This window comes from Ambystoma mexicanum, chromosome 5q, assembly GCF_040938575.1.
Source record: "Ambystoma mexicanum isolate Mex_15411 chromosome 5q, UKY_AmexF1_1, whole genome shotgun sequence".
In the NCBI taxonomy this organism is placed as follows: domain Eukaryota; kingdom Metazoa; phylum Chordata; class Amphibia; order Caudata; family Ambystomatidae; genus Ambystoma; species Ambystoma mexicanum.
The window spans coordinates 616,223,942-616,244,964 of NC_090933.1; the positions used below are offsets into that span (position 1 = coordinate 616,223,942).

A 21,023-nucleotide genomic window follows, 5' to 3' on the forward strand; every position below is an offset into this window, starting at 1 on the left:
TACAGAGGTTCGGTTCCTGGATGATCCTCATTGCTCCAGCATGGGCCAGGAGGACGTGGTACCCGGACCTTCTCGACTTGTCCATCTGATGGAGGTGTTGCTTTCGGCCAGATAGCCGGCAACAGAGTCCCTGTACCGTTGCCGTTGGAGAAAGTTCTGCGACTGGTGCAGGGTTAAGAATGTGGATCCTTTTTCATGTGACATTCCTGTGGTTCTGTTTTTTTTTTTGCTTTCTTTGGCCCACAAGGGCCTGCAAGTGGGTACCGTTAAAAAGGTTACCTGGCGGCGCTGTCCATATTTAAGCGCTCATCTGAAGTGTTCTTATTTTAAAATTCCTTTAATTTCTCAGTTTCTAAAAGGTCTCACTAATGTGTTCCCTCCGTCACCTTTCCAGGTGCCCGGTTGGGATTTGAACCTTGTTCTCAAGTTTCTAATGGGTGCTCCGTTTGAGCCTTTGCATTCCTGCCCTTTGAGACTGTTAACTCTTAAAACTGTATTTTTAGTTTCGGTCACTTCCGCTCGCAGAGTGAGTGAGTGAGTTACAGGCACTTTCAGTTAAGCCACCCTTCACTGTGTTTCAAAAGGACAGGGTTGTCCTTAGAGTTCGCCCTTCCTTTCTTCCGAAGGTGGTGTCAGAATTCCATTTAAGCCAGAAGGTTATTCTTCTGGCATTTTATCATCCTCCGCATCTGGTAAGGAAGAGGAGAGGCTCCATAGGCTGGATCCTAGGAGAGCTTTAAGGTTTTATATTTCACGCATGTCCCGGGTCAGAGTGGACGATCAACTCTTTATTGGTTACGCTCGAAGGCGTTTGGGACAAGCTGTTACTAAGCAGACTTTGTCTCGATGGATTATCCTGGCAATTTCTGAATGTTACCGCTTGGCGGGTAAGGACCCTCCGATAGGCTTGCGGGCCCATTCTACCAGGGGTATGGCTGCCTCTACTGCCCTGCAGAGGGGTGTTCCTATTCGTAACATCTGTGATGCAGCCACCTGGGCTTCGGTCCATACTTTTGTACGTCACTACTCCCTCGATTGTATCTGTGGGCAGGATCTGGCCTTTGGCAAGGCGGTCCTTTACTCTGCAATTTGATTGGGCATTCTAAATTTCGAAGGGATTGTGTCCTCCGACGTATTCCTTATCTTGATAGATCACTTCCAGCTTGCTAGCCTCGGAACATTTTTTCAGTAGACCTCGAGTCGGTGTCCCTCGACAGCCTCCGTATCGGCGCCGACGTCATCATGCATATAAATAGACTTGTGCAGCGTCCGTTGCTCAGTTCCGTTTTTCCGCGCTTCGTGGGCCTCGGAATCGTGTTGCTCAATTCGTTAGTCAAAGTATATTACTTATTCCTCGAGTATATCTTACTCGTTTCGATGGCTTGCTCATCTGAACCGTCGACACTACGGTCCGGCTTCAAAAAGTGTGGAGATTGTCGAAAGAAAATGTCGTTGACAGATCCTCACAGGATCTGTTTGTGGTGCCTGGGATCGGAGCACCATTGTTCAGAATGTGAGGACTGCATGTCCATGATGGCGAAAGCCTTGAAGGAGCGTAAGGGGAAGCTCAAAGAGGTAAGACTCTTAAAACTTCTACTCCTTCGAAAGTTTCCTCGGCAGAGTTGAGACATTCGTCTCCTCACCGTCACAGTAAACATTCTCGTTCGAGGTCTCGCAGCAGTTCCCATCACTCTTTGAGATCCAAACATTCGAAAAAGAGCTGTCGAAGATCGCCCTCTTCTTCGTCTTCTTCTGTTTCCCCTGAAAGGGTCACCTGCCCCACAAAACATAGCTCTCCAGCCAAGTGGGAGAAATTCCGTAAAAACATGCTTAGCGTCTTCGAGAAAGCGGCCTCGACCCCCTCGGAGACGGCTAAAGGTGATAACCTGGGTGAAAGACCCGAAAAGGCGAAACGCAGCGAGTCGTTGCACCAGGTGAAAAAAACTACTCGAGAGCGTCCCGAACACTCGAGAAAATTCAGTAAGACTGCGTCATCGACGCCATTATCGAAGGGCCCATCGAAGCATAGATCGGTCGAATCGACGCCGATAAAGGAGAACCCTACGACTGTCACTACCTCCCAGCCAATAGTCATACCGAGGGCTCCTATCATGACCTCGAATGTCATCGATAACCTCGACGACTCCCAGTAGGATTCCGATCTTCTCGAGGTATTCGAGGTCGCTTCATACCTTTTCAACGCCCTTTTCGGTTTCTTCAAAGCCTTTGACTTCCGCGTCGACGACGTTTTCTCAACCGGTTACCACAAGCTTAGCCCCTTCTGCTTCAGAAATGGGTTTTAAGCCTTTTCCAAGGTCAGATTATTTCAATGCCTTGTCCTCCATTTATGAAGAAGGTGAGGATTCTGATCAGGAAAGACCTTTTAGGTTGCAGAGAACTACAACACCTGTACCTACTTTTCAACAAGATGATCTTCCAGACATCTTGATTAAAGGCCCACAGGAAGATCCTATGGTTCCATTCCATACTGCATTGTAGAGGAAAATATCGACCAACTGGGGAAAACTCCTGAGGTTATCCCGGCAGTTAACAAGAAACTATCTGCCAAATATAGGGTATCTGCTTCTGACCCTGAATATTTGTCAAAACATCCAACTCCAGAGAGTCTGGTTGTTGAAGCAGCAACTTCATCGAACAGTAGATCTGCATACCCTACTGTTCCACAAGACAGGGATAAGAGATTGGACGCTATGTCAAAAGAGGTATTTTCTGCGTGTAGCATGGCACTTAAATCCATTAATGCTACTTGTACGCTCGCAAGATTCAGCCATACACTTTGGGAGTGTGCTTCACCAGCGGCTGACTGCCTCCCAGAAGGAGAAGAAAGGGAAGCTTTTCTAAACACCATTAAAGATGGTAAAGACGCAATGTGCGAATCCCTTCAAACTGGCATTGATTCTGCTTACAGTATCAGCAGGGCCATGGCGGCAAGTACTACAATACGCAGATTTCCATGGTTGTGAAAGTCTGGTTTTGCTCCAGATGTACAGGCCAGGCTTTTGAATATGCCCTTTGACGGCTCTTCTTTATTTGGTAAAAAGGCTGATGACCGTCTAGAGAAGTTACAAACGTCTAAGGCAGCAGCAAAATCCCTTGGAGCTGCAATCCGTCAAACTCCCTATCGCCCCTCAGGAACCTCTTGGAGAGGTAGGTCCTTTCGTTTCTATTCCGCATTCGGAAGAGGCATGGGACAGCCGGCTCAAAGAGGCCAAAAGAAATTTACCTGAGGTGGACTGGTTAAAAGTACAAAAGCCGCAGCAGCAGAAGGTGCCTCTTTACCCTCAGCATCTGCATCAGCCGCTTCTAAACCGCTCTGAGGTCTCTCCTCACAAAACACCAGTAGGGGGCAGGTTAACCCAACATCTGACGGAATGGCAGGCTATTAAATCAGATTCTTGGGCATTGGAGACAGTTGCCCAAGGTTACTGCCTGCCTTTTCTACGCACCCCTCAGTCATCCAGCAGGGAACAACTCTTTGAAGTTTCCAGACCTACTCCTTTTGCAGGAGATTCTAGACCTGCTGGAGAAAGGTGCCATAGAACCGGTACATGTAGCGGAGAGGAACAAGGGTTGGTATTCCCCCTACTTCTTGATACCGAAGAAGGACGGAGGACTGAGACCCATATTGGACAAATTCCTCAGGAAGGACAAGTTCAAGATGGTAACTCTCTCTCAGATCCTTCAGGCCCTCCAGCTTCAGGACTGGATGGTATCTCTAGACCTTCAGGATGCTTATTTCCATGTGCCAATCCATCTCAAACACAGGAAATACCTGAGGTTTGCAATTGGCAACTCTCACTATCAATTTTGAGTACTGCCATGTGGGCTGACCGCCGCCCTGAGGGTCTTCACCAAGCTAATGTCGGTAGTGGCTGGAAGTCTAAGAAGGGAAGGGATCCACGTCTACCCCTACCTAGACGATTGGTTGATCAGAGCAGTATCTTCAAAACAAGCTCAGATCCAACTAGATTATGTCTGCCACTTCCTTCACAAACTGGGCTTCTCCCTCAATTTAAAGAAGTCACAGATGATACCATCACAGAGACTCCAGTTCATTGGAGCGGTCCTGGACACTTCCCCGGGGAAAGCGTCGCCACCAGAGGTGAGGGCTCAAGATATTCTGCAGATGGTCACCCAAGTTTCAAAATGCCCAACGTCGCCCAGCCTTCGACTTTTTGAGGTTGCTAGGCCTCATGGCATCCTGCATTTTCCTTGTGCCAGAGGCTCGCCTGAGAATGAGATCTCTCCAGTGGGCACTAAGAACTCAGTGGTCGCAATTCTAAGGGAGAATGACCGATCTCCTTCAGGTTCCGGACAAGGTGGCTCGAGACCTTCAGTGGTGGGCCTGTCAGGAGAACGTTCTGAAAGGAGAACTGTTTTGGCAACCATAGCCGGAGATAACGGTAGTCACGGATGCTTCACTCACGGGGTGGGGAGCCCATACCAACGACTTGACCATCCGCGGTCGTTGGTCTCCATCGGAGTCCAGGCTACATATCAACCTGTTAGAGCTGAGAGCAATCAGACTAGCGCTGAAGGCTTTTCTGCCATCTGTACAAGGGAAAAATGTCCTGATAATGACGGACAACACAGTGGCCATGCACTACCTCAACAAAAGAGGAGGCGTAGGATCACTGCCACTGTGCAGAGAGGCGACGCAGCTCTGGTTTTGGGCAATGCGAGAAGGAATCTTTATCAGCAGTTCACTTAGCCGGAGAGAAGAACTTGACAGCGGACGCTCCGAGCAGGCAGAGCAGTCTCTCATGAGTGGGAGATAGCTCAGGAAGTCCTTGAAGAGATCTTCGCCCTTTGGGGAACCCCTCAAGTGGATCTGTTCGCCACCAGTAGCAACAGGAAGTGCGATCAGTTTTGTTCAAGGGAATTTCCCCCGAGAGGAGCTCTAGGGGACGCGTTTGTAGTGGACTGGGAGTTTCCACTTCTGTACGTGTTTCCTCCAGTCCCTGTCATTCCTCCGATGATCAGGAGGTTGAAGATTCCCGAAGACTATGATCCTAATTGCCCCAGACTGGGCTAGGAGAACGTAGTACCGGGACCTTGTGGACATGTCCATCTGCCCTCCAATTTGTCTTCCACACAGGGAGGATCTTCTCTCACATAAGGGAGGTCAGGTTCTCCATCCAGACATCAGAACCCTCAAACTTCACGCTTGGTTTCTGAAAGGTTGAGATACAAGGATTGGGACCTCCCAGATGGCGTCATGGAGGTGTTGCTTTCAGCCAGAAGGCCAGCAACAAAGTCTTTATACTGCTGCCGTTGGAACAAATTCTGCAGCTGGTGTAGAGAAGAATATTGACCCCTTTTCATGTGGTACACCAACGGTGCTATCCTTTCTACTCTATTTGGCGAATTCAGGTCTTCAAGTTGGTACAATCAATGGCTACCTTGCAGCGCTATCTATCTTCAAGTGCACTGCAGAGGAGCCATCATATTTCAAATTACCATTAGTAATACAATTTCTGAAGGGATTAACTAATGTCTATCCCCCGAGACCGTTCCAAGTTCCCTTATGGGACTTAAATTTAGTCTTGAATTTCTCAATGGGTACTCCTTTCGAACCACTCCACTCTTGTTCGTTAAGATTTCTCACCCTTAAAACTGTTTTATTAGTGGCTTTGACATCTGCCAGGAGGGTGAGCAAATTACAAGCCCTATCTTGCAAACCCCCCTCATACAATTTTTCACAAGGACAAAGTTGTCCTGCAAGTGAAGCCTAATTTCCTCCCAAAGGTGGTTTCTGAATTCCACATCACTCAGAAAATAACCTTACCCTCATTCTATCCTCCTCCCCATCCAGGGAAAGAGGAAGAAAGGCTACATAGGCTGGATCCAAGGCGAGCCTTGAGGTTTTATAGCAGCAGACTGGCTAGGATCAGGCAAGCAGACCAACTGTTCATAGGTTACACAGGGCACAAATTAGGATTGCCAATCACAAAACAGACCATCTCCAGATGGATTATTTTAGCCATTCTAGAATGTTACAAAATTGGCAGGGAAAGAGCCCCCTCAAAATCTTAGGGCTCATTCAACCAGGGGTATTGCAGCATCTTCGGCCCTCCAGAGAGTGGTACCGATTCGAGGCATATGTGCGGCTGCCACATGGTCGTCCGCACATAACTTTACAGCATTCTACAATCTGGATGCTTCCTCCTAGTCAAGAGACTCGATTTGGCAAAGCTGTGTTACACTCTGCTCACTCTTAAAAGGGAATATGACAATTTTACTCCCACCTCAGTTTACACACCACTGCTATGGGAGTCTATCAAGATAAGGAATACGTCGGAGGACACAATCCCTTCGAAGAACAAGTTACTTCTTACCTGGTAACATTCTTTCGATGGGATGTTCCTCAGACGTGTTCCTTATCGCCCCTCCCATCCATCCACTCAGTAAAACTTCCCTTGTGGTTGCAGCTTAGGCTCCTTCAAGGTCAATAACCAATTCATGAACAGATAATTCCAAGCTACAAAACGGAACTGGGCAACGGACCCTGCGCAACTCTATTTATACGCATGATGACGTCGGCGCCGATAGGGAGGTTGTCGAGGGACACCGACTCGAGGGACGTCAACGCGCAGCGCACTCTACTGAAAAAATTTTCCGAGGCCAGCAAGCTGGAAGTGATCTATCAAGATAAGGAATACGTCGGAGGAAAATCCCATCGAAAGAACGTTACCAGGTAAGAAGTAACTTGTGCTTCTATCTTCTAAATTATTTTTCCCACCTCGTTACGTTGGTACTGCTTTGGGAGTCTGTCATAGGTATGGAATACGTCGGAGGACCCAATCCCCTCGAAGAACAAGTTACTATCTTACCTGGTAACGTTCTTTCGATGGGATGGTCCGACGTATTCAATATTGTTCCCTCTCTGCCTTCCCCGCTACAGAATTTCCTATACGATTGCAGCTTACGTTTACGCAAGGCTTTGTGTGGTCAGACTGGCAGAAGACTGGTGCCACACGTTCTGGGAAAAAACTACAACTGAGGCTACGTGCGTCCTACTTATAACATCCAGTGACGTTGGCCGTCGGAGGAGGTCCTCGAGGGCAGCGTATTGACGTCATCGACGCAGGATGTAGAAAGATTTTCCGAAGCAGTACAGCTGTGGTGATTACTGTCATAGATATGGAATACGTCGTCGAACCATCCCATCGAAAGAACATTACCAGAGGGCCACAAATACAACAATGGTACATTTTAAGGGAAACCATACTACCTCTGGGGCCAAACCTAATGGAGGTTTCCAGAAACCCCCATTTCAGAAAGCATTTGGTAAATGTGTGGTTTGTGGGTCTGGTGACCATGTGAAAGGGGGTCCCAGATATAAGGGTAAACCTTCAGGGGTCGAATCTCTCTCCTTAGCCCTCATCCCTGAGGGAGAAGCTCCAATGACAGGTGCTCACTTTCACTTACTAGCTGAAGAGCCCTTTGGAGTTCAAGGTAGTGCTTCTTTAGTGGCCTTGGGTCTGTGGGAACAACACAATATCGATGTTTATAATACAATCCCTGACAAGGATAGTGTGCCTGTAGACAGTCAGGAGAATCCTGCCATTAGAGACACTGGGGCCAGAATAACAGTGGTTGAAAGATTTTCCAACCTGAGGATGTAGCTAAGGCACCCAAAGGTCCCACTAAGCTTGATTGAGGCCCTATTCAAATGGTCACCATCTTACCAGCCCTCCTTCAGTGCAATAACATGATTGTAAGAATTCCTGTTAGTGTGCAATTTGAAGTACCTAGCAGAGTCCTGCTGGGTAATGATTTGGAAACTCTAGGAGTGGTCTCCAGTACCTCAGGCCTTCCAAGCAAAAAGAAACAGGAGCTGACAGATTGGCCAGTGAGGCAACCTTCAGAGACTCTGTTCCAGATCAGGGAGCAATCCAGTATCTCTACTCCACAGGCAGGCCAACATCCCACTTCTCACAAGAAGAGACACCAAGGAGAGAGGGTCTCTCTGGGAAGAAAAACAGCTTCAAGCCCAAACCTGCTTTTAAGATGAGGCCCCCCTTCCCCCCCGAGTAAGTCCCAGGTCATACCAGTGACCCCCCCCCCCTTCTCCATCTGAGGCTGAGGTGGTGGTTGAACAGACTCCTGATGAACCAGCTACTGGTGAAACCGAACTAGAGATCCTTCCCTGCTTGGAAGATCTGATCCTAGAGACCATGCTGAGCTGCAGACTTTACTTGCAGAAGGTGGACCCCTCTACGTCCTTTGCTGAAACTTGCCCTAATGTCCCTCTCCAGAAAGTCTCAGTCAGCGGACAACTTCCCAGTTGGAAGGGCAAGAGCCAGGGAAGCATAGACTACTGGGAGGATGGTCTCCTCTACAGTGAGCCTACTGAGTCTTTTCCATGGGACCTCATGAGACTGGTAGTCCCCCCAAGAGATAAGACATGGATTTTTACAACTAGCACACGAGAGCCCTCTGGCTGGCCACTTATGTTCCAAGAAGACCAAAGAGAATCTCATTGTACTGTTACTGCCCCAAGATGGGTGCAGATGTTGACAAACATTGCATGCAGAAGCTGCCACATTTGCCAGCCTTGTGTGCCCCTCCCAGTTGTGCTAGTTTCTTTTTAGAGGGTGGGTATTGTTGGTCCCCTAGACCCTTGAACCTCCGCGGGCATGTTTATACTGGTTGTAGTAGACCATGCTATTAGACATTCCGAGGCCATACCTATGAGGACTGTTACTGCTCAGGCAGTGCCTAAGGCCCTAATTGGTAGGCAGTAGTCTGACAGGGGGTCAAATATTATGTACCACTTCATGCAGGCCATGTGGAAAAACTGGAGTTACTTGCAAGTTATCAACTGCCTACCACCCACAAACAAATGGGTTTGTAGAGAGGTTTAACCATGCAATGAAGAGCATGATGGGTGCCTTAGAAGAGCCCCTGAGAAGAAAGTGGGATCATCTATTGCCATGCCTTCTCTTTACTGATAGAGAGGTGCCTCAAGCTGGAGTGGGTTTCAGTCCCTTGGAGCTCCTCTACGGTCATCCTGTCAGAGGCCCTTTGCAATCCTTCTTTGATCTGAGCCAGAGTGCTCCATCCTTCAATCCAGTCTGTGTAACTGACTGTCTACGAGGCCTCAGGAAGAGGCTGTACAGCAGATGACTGAAGCTTCTGAAAACATGAAGTTTGGTCAAGCCTATGTCAAGCATTGGTATGACCGGAAAGCTAACCTGGCGGAGACTTTACTCCAGACCAGCTCATTCTTGTTATGGTTCCGACAAGACAAAGTGTATGCAGGACAAATGGATAAATCCCTTCAAAGTTGTAGGCAAACAAGGAGGCCCCTAGGTTAATGCACACTAATCGTCTAAAGGTTTGTCTCCAGGCCAAAACTCAGAGCTTTGCTTTTAGCCTCTGACCAAGAGGAGGAGGAGTAGGAAGAGGAGGTGAACCTCTCCCTGATCTCCTATAATTTCATCTGAAGGGTGTCCCCTGAGGAGTACAACTCTCTTCTGATCTGACACTGCAGCAACAAGAGGAGTGCAAAGCCCCACTGTTTTCTCTGACACCAGGCTTGGGCCCAGCATGATATCCTCACTGGTGACTGTCTCCCTGTCAAAAGTAGGGGCAACAGAATGTCTGATCATGTAAGAACTCATATAAAGGAAGCGGTTAACAAGATGCTTAACCTTGGGGTTATTGAACCCTCTAAAAGTCCATGGGCTAATCCTGCTGTACTAGTACCATAGAGTTAAGGTTCTGCGTGGACTATCATGCTCTGAATGCAGTCACCAAGACTGATGCCCATCCTTTACCTAGGACAAATGAGCTGGTGGACAAACTTGGAGCTGCCATGCTCCTCAGCACATTTTGACCTAACCTCAAGCTATTGGCAAATAGTGCCCTGACAGACCATTGCAAGGATAAAACTGTATTCTCTAACCCTAACCAATTCCAGGTCATGCTCTTTGGACTAAAGAACACACCTGCCACATTCCAAAGGATGGTGAATCAAGTTTTGAATAAGTTGGAGGACATCTGCATGGCATACTTGGATGACATTGCAGTGTTCAGCCCCACTTGGGAAGAACATCTTCATCACCTTGGACATGTGTTGCAGGCCAATGAAACAGGCCCATCTGACCATAAAGGCAAGCAAGTGTCCTATTGGTCACAGTAAGGTGGTCTAACTTGGACATGAGGTAGGAGGGGGTAAGATGAGGCCCTTGACTGGTAAAGTATAAGATGTACAGGACTGGGGCACCCATACTACTCAGACACAAGTGAGATACTTCTTAGGTCTCACAAGGTACTACTGTAACTTTATAGAGAACTATGGGTCCATAGCTTCTCCCCTGAATGTCTTCCGTTCACCCAAGTATCCAAAAAAAGTAAGATGGAATGAAGTGTGCCAAGGCATTTGAAGAGCTGAAAGATGCCCTCTAAGGCTCCAGTACTAAGCGCTCCTGATTACACCCAAAACTTTATTGTGCAAACGGATGCATCTAACACAGGAATAGGGGCAGTCTTGAGTCATCAGTAGGAAACTGAAGGACCATAAATAACAAAAGAACAAGAATGTTTTGCCATTGTGTGGTCTTTGAAGAAGTGTAGGCAATACTTGTATGGTTCCACTTTCCTTATCCAGACATACCATCTGCATAGTTTAGGATTTCCCCCCACCCTTCTTTTGCATTAACCATCTCAATGGTTGGTGGTCTATCAGCCTCCAAGGGTTTGATTTTACCATTGAGCATAGGTCAGGAACCAATCATCAGAATGCTGATGGTCTCTCCAGGAAGTATCAACGACTGGAACAAGTGATTCATCCAGGAGTGGATTAAATCCTCCAGTCCCCTAGTCTGCACAGAAACTGATAATTCTCCCCAAAATACCCCCCCCCCCCCACCCGCCCCAAATTCCCTTTAACCTGAGAGACCCCCAGCACTTTAGCTGGACTCTCGACTTTTGGAATTTTAATCTCATGAATGAGTGACACTTTTACCAATCGCTAATTTTCTCTGACTGGGATTTTTATTTCTACTGTTTTTTGGAGACTGATAAACTCCATATGTTTAATACAGGCATCTGCTTTTTGCTTTGTGACACGCATCACCCTCGGTGCAGTGTCACTAAGGAGTCCCTTGGACGTCTCACAAGAAAATGCATTTAAACCTAAAGAGAACTACAGTTCCCAAGAATAGTAAGATTACTTTTATCTTTACCTTTTCTTTTATGAGTCCAGCACACACCACCTTATGTGGTGTGCTGAGGGCACTACATTGTAACTCATTTCCCAATGTTCCTGTTACTTTTATAGTTACAGTAACAGACTAACCTAAATGGCTGGTGGCAGATATCTGTTTTTACAATGTGTTTTAGTTACACACAGCCTTTTGACAGCTGCAGTACAGTACCCCTGGGTGACATTTTCCCAAAATGCTTCGTCTTTTATCGTCATTTTTGGTTTCCTTCTTGGCCCTTCTACCATTCCAAGGGTTTTGCCTTTGGCGGTTCCCTTTGTTTAGCCTGTCAAGGCTCCAGTTTGTCTGCTGAGGCAGTAGCCTGAAACTTCCCTGGTCTTTGTCTTAGGGTATGCCTGCCTGGAACCAGTTTGAATCGGGCGGCTGGCTGTCTTGCACGGACAGCCACTCCAGGTACTTGACCGGTCCATAGGACTGAATGAATGGATTCCTGCATAAAAGGCGAAGTTCTAAGGCTAAGTCGACCACTTGAACTGAAGCTCCGAAGAAGATGACCAGAGACGCCTGCAGCATCCCCAGTAACCGCAGAAGCACATCTGAAGTACTGCTGCTGTCCTGACCCTGGATTTGAATAGACGGGGAAGCTCCGCCAAGGACGACTTCCTCTTCAGGGCTGGTGGGCATGACCAGCATCAAGACACTTCAATTTAAGCTGTCCCCCTGATGTTCTGTGACCTTCCTGGGCTGCAGGACCCCAAATACCTGGTTTACCCAGACCACTTTGAAGTGCATTGCCTTGCCATTGGTGAATCTCGCTGGAACTTCGATGGCATCCGTGTGGACCTCCAGAAGCATGAATCCTCTCCTCAGTCCCCGCACCAGAGTGCAGGACTGAGAAACAAAGGTTTCCAACCAGCAGTGATCGTTTGCTACTGGTGCTGAGAAAAAGGTGCCAAAACACGAACCAGCGCAGGAGTAAGAAGAATTCTTTGAGGGCGAGTCCATGTCTACTACTGCTGCAGGAACCCATCCAGGGCCCCCCTTTCCTCACCACGACCAAGGACTGGGAGACCAGGTTTGCAGCCGGGTATTCAGCTGAATCATCTTCACTCTCAAGGTACTGTGGGGCTTTTGGTAAACTTACCTGAAGCCGCTTGTGTCGCTCCTTTTTGCTTTTGGAGCACTATTTCTACTGTTTGGGTGTTAACCAATTCTCATTCGCCAAGGCCTAACAGTCTAGGCCCCTCCAGGAAGGAAGGCTTACCTAAGCTACTGAACTTTTTTAAAAGACCAACTAACTTGGTACTTGTGCTAAGAAAATTTGCATCAGAACTGTCGCATTCCTATTGACTCGGGCATGCTGGTTTCTTAATAGTAAATCCTATCAACCTCTTGGCTTGGGCATTGCTTGTTTCCCTCCAAAACCTGAACTGAACTACTTTCTTGTTAGGGATTGGACTGCCAAAACCTTATAAGAGTTGCTACTAGTATTGCTTACCTGTGATTGTTGCTCTTTACATTCTTGAACTTACCCCAACTTGAATACTGCACAGTTAATTTAAAAAGTAAGTACTTTTACAGACTGTAACTGAACACTGTGTGGAGATAAGAAAAGTATATAACAATGTAATCGCCTGCTTGATCCTTCCTTACTATTCTAAATGTATGTTTGATGTTGATAGAAACTAAAGGAATATTGGAACTGCCTTGTGTATATGTACAATAAATCACTATTTTTGTTATAACTGCAAGTGCGTAAGTGGTTCTTTGGGACTATGTATGTTCCGATTTCATTGTACTGGTTTACAGCTCACATTCCTCCTCCTAAAATAAGCTTGGCTGCTCTGCCACTATGCCAACCCAGTGTAGTATATGCCTACTTTAGAAGTTGGGGCCCTAAAACCAAGGGATAAGTCAGTCCAATACCAATTATACTGTAGAAAAACCTACCTAACAAACATATGCCAGTGGACACTTGACTTTATTTCCTCACTGTGTAATGAGACTGAGATACTGGATCATAGGAGGGCACTGTGGAGGACAAAATAGACCTTTTTTCAAGGGTGGGTGACTTGTGCAGCTTACAAAAGTGTATGGTGCCTAAAGTAGTGACTAAATGTAGGTCACATTTGGGAAATGAAAGGGTTGTGTGACAAAGGGCACCAGCAAATGGGTCAAAACGTTATGAAAACCACACAAACACCACAAATGTTATACCTTCCTGTGTTGCCACAGGTGTCCCGATGAAAACGGTACCTCATGTGTGGGTGCACCTACCTGGGTCCCAAGGGGAAAGCCTAAAACACAGGTAAATTCAGGTGTCGAAACAGACTTGGGTTGACACTTTCTCCAGACAAGCACAACATACAGATATGGGCCTCGGGTGTCCAAGCCACCAAGGAAAACGGGGAACCCCATGCATTTCTGAAAAGAGGACACCTGGGGGAATCTGTAGAGGTATGATTTGCGCAAATCGGCCCAGAATTTAATACCCAGAAGCCCTGACAAAGTCTGAAATGTGCTGAAAAACCCCACATTTTTCACTTTGTCAGGGGTTCTGGGTAAAACATTCTGGTCCGCTTCGCGCAAGTTGGACCTCTGTGGATTCCTACTGGTGCCCTCTTTTCAGAAATGCATGGGGTTCCCAGTTTTCCTTGGTGGCTTGGACACTCTGTGCCCAAATCTGTAGGTTCTCCCCAAACCCTTTTGTGGTTACCAGTGGGTTAGCCGTTTCCCTTTGCGGCTAGATTGGTGAACCCACACATGTGAGGTACCGTTTTCGTTGGGACACCTGTGGGAACGCGGGAAGGTATGATATCTGTGGTTGAGCAGAGTGAAATGTCTGGAAATTGTGTTTTATACAACCAAATTTGGCATTTGCCGGAGGTTCTGGGTAGTAGATTCTGGGCCGATTTGCGCATGGTAGACCTCTGTGGATTCCCATGGGTGTCTTCTTTTGGGAAATGCATGGGGTTCCCTGTTTTCCTTGCTGGCTTCGACACCCTAGGCCCAAATCTATAGGTTGCCCACATGAACAAAATGGGCTGCGCTGAAAGGCTTGGGGTTACCAGCGGGTCTTCCTTTTGCGCCCCCAGTAAGTGCACCCATACATGTGAGGTACCGTTTTTGCTGGGACACCTGTAGGAACGCGAGAAGGTATGACATCTGTTGTTGGCAACGTGTTTCGTTGAGTGGACACAGGGAAATGTCGCTGAAATTAGCTTGAAATGAAGACCATTCTCAGACATTTCGCTCTGGCAACCCACCGAAACACACTGCCAACAACACATGGCCTATCTTACCGATGAAAACGGTACCTCCCATGTGTAGGTGCACCTACCGGGGGCGCAAAAGGAAACTGGTAACACACTGGTAACCCCAAGCCTTTTGCAACTGCCCATTTTGTTCATGTGGGAAACCTACAGATTTGGGCCTAGGGTGTCAAAGCCAGCAAGGAAAACTGGGAACCCCATGCATTTCCCAAAAGAGGACACCCCAAATGCAGGGGGGCATCTCATGCAGCCCTCCCTGGGGTCAGATGCCCCTTCCTAGGAGCAGATATCTGCCCCCAGGGAGGGCTACAAGGGGTGCCCCATTTCCCCTTGGGGTGAGGGGGAGAGGGCCACCCCACTTTTCTGTAAAATATATCCCTGGTGGATAGTGCCCAACCTCCCCCCACTCCACCCAAAATTCCCATATGCCCCCAGGGAGGGAGGGGTCTAACCTGCAGGCCCCATCCTTTGGGGGGCCTGCACACTTCTTTCTGGTGGCCCTCTCACACCCTCGCCCCCCAAATGGATGGGGGGCCACCTCATGTACTCCTGCCTGGGGGCATAAATCTGTATTGTATACCCTTTGTATTGTGGGAACAAAAGTTCCAAGGGTAGTGTGAGAAAAAGGGTGTCTCACTTGCTAGTCCCCGGAGATCTCTCTCAGGTGGCCAGGGCACGACCATCGCTTTGGATCCAGACCCTGGGGCGGACCAGTGTGGGAGGAACACCTGGGTGCGGGATCTTCGGGGCGTGCGGGTTAGGCAACTGATGGTGAGACGCAGTATTCCAACCCCACCCCTTCCCTTGCCCATACCCATCCTATTTTGCAAGACTTTCCCACGTTCCAACGCTTCCCTCCCGCCCCCCCCCCCCAACAAACTCCATTTCTACACAAACACTGGCCAGAGGAAGAGGATGACTGAGAGTGAAGAGGCTAGCACTTATACATCTCATTGTACATGTCCTGTTAATCAGGTCAGGCACTTGACCGTATTCACATACATCTGATACCCATTAGCTCCCCACAAACGGATAAAAGGCGGAACATAGAGTCACGCTCTGAGCAAGGTGAGACCTGAGAAGGAGCAAATATTCCGGGACGAATGCGAACCCACTGGAGCTGGACGAATGATTGAGGGAGCAGGGTGAAGGGTAGGGAAACCCTGAAGCGCTCTGCAGGATGTCGTGGCCTCCGGGAAACTGTGGAGGATACATGGAGAAAGCTCAATCCCAGACCAGAAGAAACCTACATTGTGTTTCAAGGACGCCAGCGACCCTCCAGGTTAATGACAGTTGGGGAGGCAAGGCTCAGCCTCTGGTATCAACCTTGACTCATGAATCAAAGCTGCAGAGACGAGAATGGAATGCACACAACTGGTCAGTTAGTGAAAGACATAAAATGCCGGTTTGTGTCAATGAAAGAATGAAGCCGCAACAAGGTATCTCGCAGTTGAAGGTTGCGGGCATGCTGATGAGACTCGAAAGAAAGCAAACCAGTAGTGAAGTTTTAAGTTACAAATAACTAAGAAAGCAACTGATACAGAGTAGCGGAGTGGTCCGGCGAAAGGAAATAGCCCACTTGAAAGTGTCTCCGAAATGTTTGTCTTGTTATAAAGCAGCAAAGTGAACGAACTCTGAAATGCGGAGTGCTCAGGATTAACCCAGACGAAAGTGGAAGTTAAAAGGTGATTCCTTTAAGAGAAATAGTTCTTTTAACTTTTATGATTTTGGTATTGAACTACCAAGAGAGAGTGGGCCAAATGACATACGGCAGAGCTGAAGTGAAAGTCAAAGTGGTCCTGCAGACTTCTATGGTAAAAGCCTCACACATTTGCTTTGCAAGTCTTTGACATCAGTAAAAGGTTTTGTTGAAAGGTCTGAGCCCGATTGAGGGAGACCAGAAACATGAAATAAGTTAGGCGAAGGGAAACCCTAACGAATGTGAATAAAGCTTGGGGCAGGGAAACCCTGTAAGTGCTGTGATTACGCGGTCCGAGCAGCTAAGGGAGACCTTTGTGAACTTTTTTTCAAATGTGAAAGACATTTTAGAAAACTGGAATAAGTGACATTAACGTGGAAGGCCAGGCGGGCCTCGGCCCATGTTTTGAACTGCCTTTTTTGTATTTTATTTTATTTTTTTATATATATATATATATATCTCCTGAGCCAGTGTCATCCTGCTGTCCAATGTGGGGAGGAGAGCCAGCTCAGCCACCTTGATACTTTGTTATAACACTGACTTTCCTTTGCATACACAATCCCCTTTACACAACTATTGTATAAGAGATAGGGCAGGCTTTGAGTTTTATTAGTATAGGCCATTTGGATTTGACAGACTGACTAGGACTGTTTTCTTTATTATTTGATGGTAGAGACTACTCCAATCGTAGCTATATGGCAGAGTAGGAGTTTTTCACAAGAATTTAATAAAGGTTTTGAAACGTGTAACTCTTGTGTCAGTGTCATACTTGTGATACCATGCCTCCCTTACAGTAGAGGGATACTTTGTGTCCTTCTTACAATTTATCTTCTGAGATTAGCACGGCACACACCACCTTATGTAGAGTCCTGAGGGGTTACCTGGTATCCCCTTTCTCACTGCTCCTGTAACATTTCTGTTACAATGACACGCATACCTTTTATGGCTGGTGGCAGTGGACGTGTTCTGACTTTTTTTGTGATTTTGACTGGCAGGCTGTCCACGCAGCTGTGGTAATGCACAGAAGGGTAGGAATTCATATAGAATGGTGGCTGTATTCTTCTTTTATTTTTTTTTTCTTCGGTGGAAACCCTTTGTGTAGCCTGCCGAGGCTCTAAAGTGTCTGTAAAGACGGGAAACAAGGGAAGAGTTTGAAACTATGCAGACCTTTGTCTTCAGGCATGCCTGCCTGGAACCCGTTCCAACTGGTAAGTTGTCTGTCCTGAAAGGACAGCCACCCCCCAAAGATAGAATGTAGCAGGAGTGCTGGTTGGCTGGGTTCCTGGATAAATGGCATGGATCTTGGAGCTGAAGACAAGCTGACCACAAACAGAAGAACCAATGAGGAAGAAGAGGGAAGACATCCGCAACCACTTCTAGATGACCGGAGAGGTCTGCTGTGTAATGCTGCTGCACGACCCTTCCTTCCAAGTGTCGGGGGAGCTCCAAAGAGGACCCCCCCTCCTTTGTCCTGGTGAGACCAATCGGGCTTAAGACAACCTACAAGACGAGCCATCCCACGACATGCTGCAACCTTCCTGGGCTGCAAACAGACAATACCCTGGGATCTCCAACCCAAGCACAGTGTATCTTCTGAACAACAAAACATCCTGAAACTTTGGACTCCTGCTGGACCTCCAGAAGTAAGATTCAACACCTCAGTCCCCTCATCAGAGAGCTGGAACGAGCAGGCGAGAAGAATCGATCAGGCGGTAACAGTTCTTTATCTGATGTCCTGGAAAAGGCACCAAAACCACAAATCTGCATCGGAGCACGAACAATCCTTTGCAGGAAGCCCTCTCTAGCGACTGCTGTGAAATCCTTTCTAGTGTCCCTCCTTTTGTCACGATGACCAAGGAACAGGCAACTGGGTCTACAGCTGCTTCGAGAAGGCGTCCATCTTCCTCTTCATCATGCCTCAGGTACTGTAGGACTCATATTCCCAGGGTAATTTTGCTACTCAAGTGTTGCTGGGGTGGTGTTTCGTGTCTTTGGGAGTACGCCCATACATGGTCGCCCATGCCTATCGCTTAGGTGCATTCAGGGAGACTTTTCCAAAAGTCCCTGATCCATTTTCTTCACAAAACCTGTTACTGCTTACAGAAGATTTCCCCAGGAACCCTTGACTTTTCCAGAGCTTGTGCCTGCCTTTTGACCTTCATTCTGACCCTGAAAGTGACTCGGAACTAGATAGGGAAGGACTCTGATAGCCTAGGCTCTGTGGAAAGATTGCTACAGTAAATTACCTTGTGTTGGTGTTTCTATCATAAGGATCGGAAGCAAGTGTCACAAAGTTCTTATTTAGGTTAGAGGTGTACAAGGCCTTTCTGAAAGTATCCCAAAGTTATTACTTGACTTTGAATTGTCTCTACTATTCTAGAAAGTTATTACTGACCTTAGAATTATTTCCAATATAAGCTCTGAATTGTGCTTACCTGCGGATGGTAGGACCTGTAATTCAAGTTATGTTACTTACTTTTAATTGCACAAGGCTTTCTTAAAAGTAATTGCAGAGTTCTTACTTACCTGTGGAATTGTTGATACCATTCTAAAAAGTAACCATAAGCTCTGAGCTGTGTTTACCTGCTTATGTAGTACTATCTTCATTGTATTCTTAAAACAGAATGTTCTGAGTTATTGGTGTTTTACTTGTCTTTGAATTGTTAGTTGCACCTTCCTACAGCCCTCTCTCCATATTAAGATAAGCCTACAGGTCAATAGAGTTGGAGTTTCTGTATTGCCCAAGGGATAATCTTAAAGTCTTACTTAGGTGGACTTTATAAAAAAAACTGTCTTAACACCGATATCAAGCTGTCAAAGTTGTATTAATCTGATCCTTTTATAGTGCGCTTTGTGGATTTTAATTAAACTTCCTTTATTCATAGAATGGCTTCCAGCATTATGAAGAATCTAATGGACCATGCAGTTCCAGAAGTTTAAAGTTTGAACGGTTTTTGGGGTCTCCTGAATTTGTCACACCCTGAACTAGTGGCACAAAACGCTTCTTGGCTATGGATACAAGTTGTTAAATGGAAATAATTAAGTTGCATGATGACATTTGCATTATATAGAATGTTGAGATGATTACATTTCAATGCAATTAACCTGTGTCAGTGTTATGCAGTCTTGGCCATGCATCTACATTTCTGTAGTTAATAGATTTATTTTCAACTTTGATTGCACAAAGGTATTGTCATACCTTGAAATCAGTTACACTTCTGTTCTGCTTTGAATTACCCTTTGGTCAAAAAGAAATGTTAGCTATTAGCAATTAATATTGTATATAGTTAAACAGGGTGCAGGTAGACCTAGAATTGGCATTGATTTTATAAAATCATGAATTAAATAGTTAGTTTCATTTGGCTCCACTCTGCCTGAAGCACGTTTTTAAGAGCTCCACTGATAAGAACTCTAAACCTATTGCTCAATTTTTAGATTTGTGGTCCTTATGCTTATTTCTCAAATGTCATACAGGAATTGTTCCTGGAATTTCTAATAGTTTTTCTTTTTTTTTTTAAAGGAGTATGTCTGTTTACTAAACGTTTTTATATTGTGGATAAACGTCTTTTCAACAGTAGAAGATTTAGTGAGCCATTTTATAGTCCGCATTCAAATGTGACTCATCTACTCTATAATGGTTGAATGAAAGTTTAATCTGGTGAACTAGAACGCTACAAAGGTTTCTCTAACATTGTATGACTTGCTCACATGTCAACAGGGGAAATGAATTCTATAGTCTGAAATACTGAATTGTTTTATATGTGAAGGTGTTTAGACAAATATCATTTTCCTTCAATGTGGATGTATGTTAATTTCATTTTGATGCGTTAAAGAGCACTTTATTAAAAACCATCTTTGATCTGTGCCCCTGAACCCATTGATACCAGATGCAAACTTGACGAACAGCATAGTTTTGGAAAACTGGTATTATGTTTGTTTTTTCCATTTCAGTATTAAATCAGTTTTGTATTTCTCATTAAATGTTTCCATTTTGCTACCTAATTTCACAAACAATGAACCTCTAATTTACATGATCATTCCATGAAATCTGAGTGTTAAAAGTAACCTGTTGCTTGTCACCTTGTAATCGATACCGGAATGTTTACCTTCACGTATGAGTATTCAGTTTTACTTTATTAACAATGCTTAAAATATTACATTTGTTTACGATTACAGATTTGAGAATGCAGATATTTCTGACTTCTTTTTTGTTTTTAATATACACATTTTACTTGGATAGCCAGTTTAAAATGGGACTGATTAATTTCTTTCATCATTGTAATGGGAAAAATAAATGTTGGAAATAAAATGTATATTTACAATGTATGAACTAAAAGACAATTAAACCTAAAATTCGACTGCCTACCTACCCACCCACCACTGCTTGGTTATGTGGATATTGTGTACCATTTCCTCTTTTCTTCACCAATGTTGACAAGCTGGTCAAAAGATGACGTTAAATGATGAACATTTTAGATAAGGAAGCGAGGCTTCATGTGAAAGGTAGATGATCAGCTATGTTTAGCAAGTTTCTGGTATGTTAATATGTTAATGTTTTAGCTATATAAGATTATTTTTTTAAAAAAGCAATTCACCCGAAAAGCGTCACATCGTCAATTCATTAATAACTTCTCTATAAAGTGCACTTTGCTGATGACAAATTGCCCTCATATTTGTGCGACCACTGGCATGCGAGTTTCTCAAGATATTTGATCTTCTCTGATTATCAGTTTACTCTTTGGAACCCAAATTGGACAACCAAGGTCATCCCTTCTCAAAGTTCAGAAAATACCAAAATAGGTGGATCAGCAAATCTGTAAATCCTTTGCTCACTTCAGTTAAATATGTATATTTATG

General features: G+C 45.8%; 1 protein-coding gene across 2 annotated transcripts in view; it reads left to right on the forward strand.

Annotated features, from left to right (window-relative positions):
* Positions 1–20,543, forward strand: part of SDCBP (syndecan binding protein) — a 403,969-nt gene extending 383,426 nt beyond the window's left edge. Inside the window, exon 9 of one of the 2 annotated variants that reach the window (XM_069621090.1) lies at positions 19,052–20,543. In XM_069621090.1, coding sequence (XP_069477191.1) covers positions 19,052–19,106 — 55 coding nt within the window. In that variant the 3' untranslated portion in view covers positions 19,107–20,543. The remainder of the gene's footprint in view (positions 1–19,051) is intronic. The other variant, XM_069621091.1, reaches the window with a different exon arrangement.
* Positions 20,544–21,023: the final 480 nt, after the last annotated feature.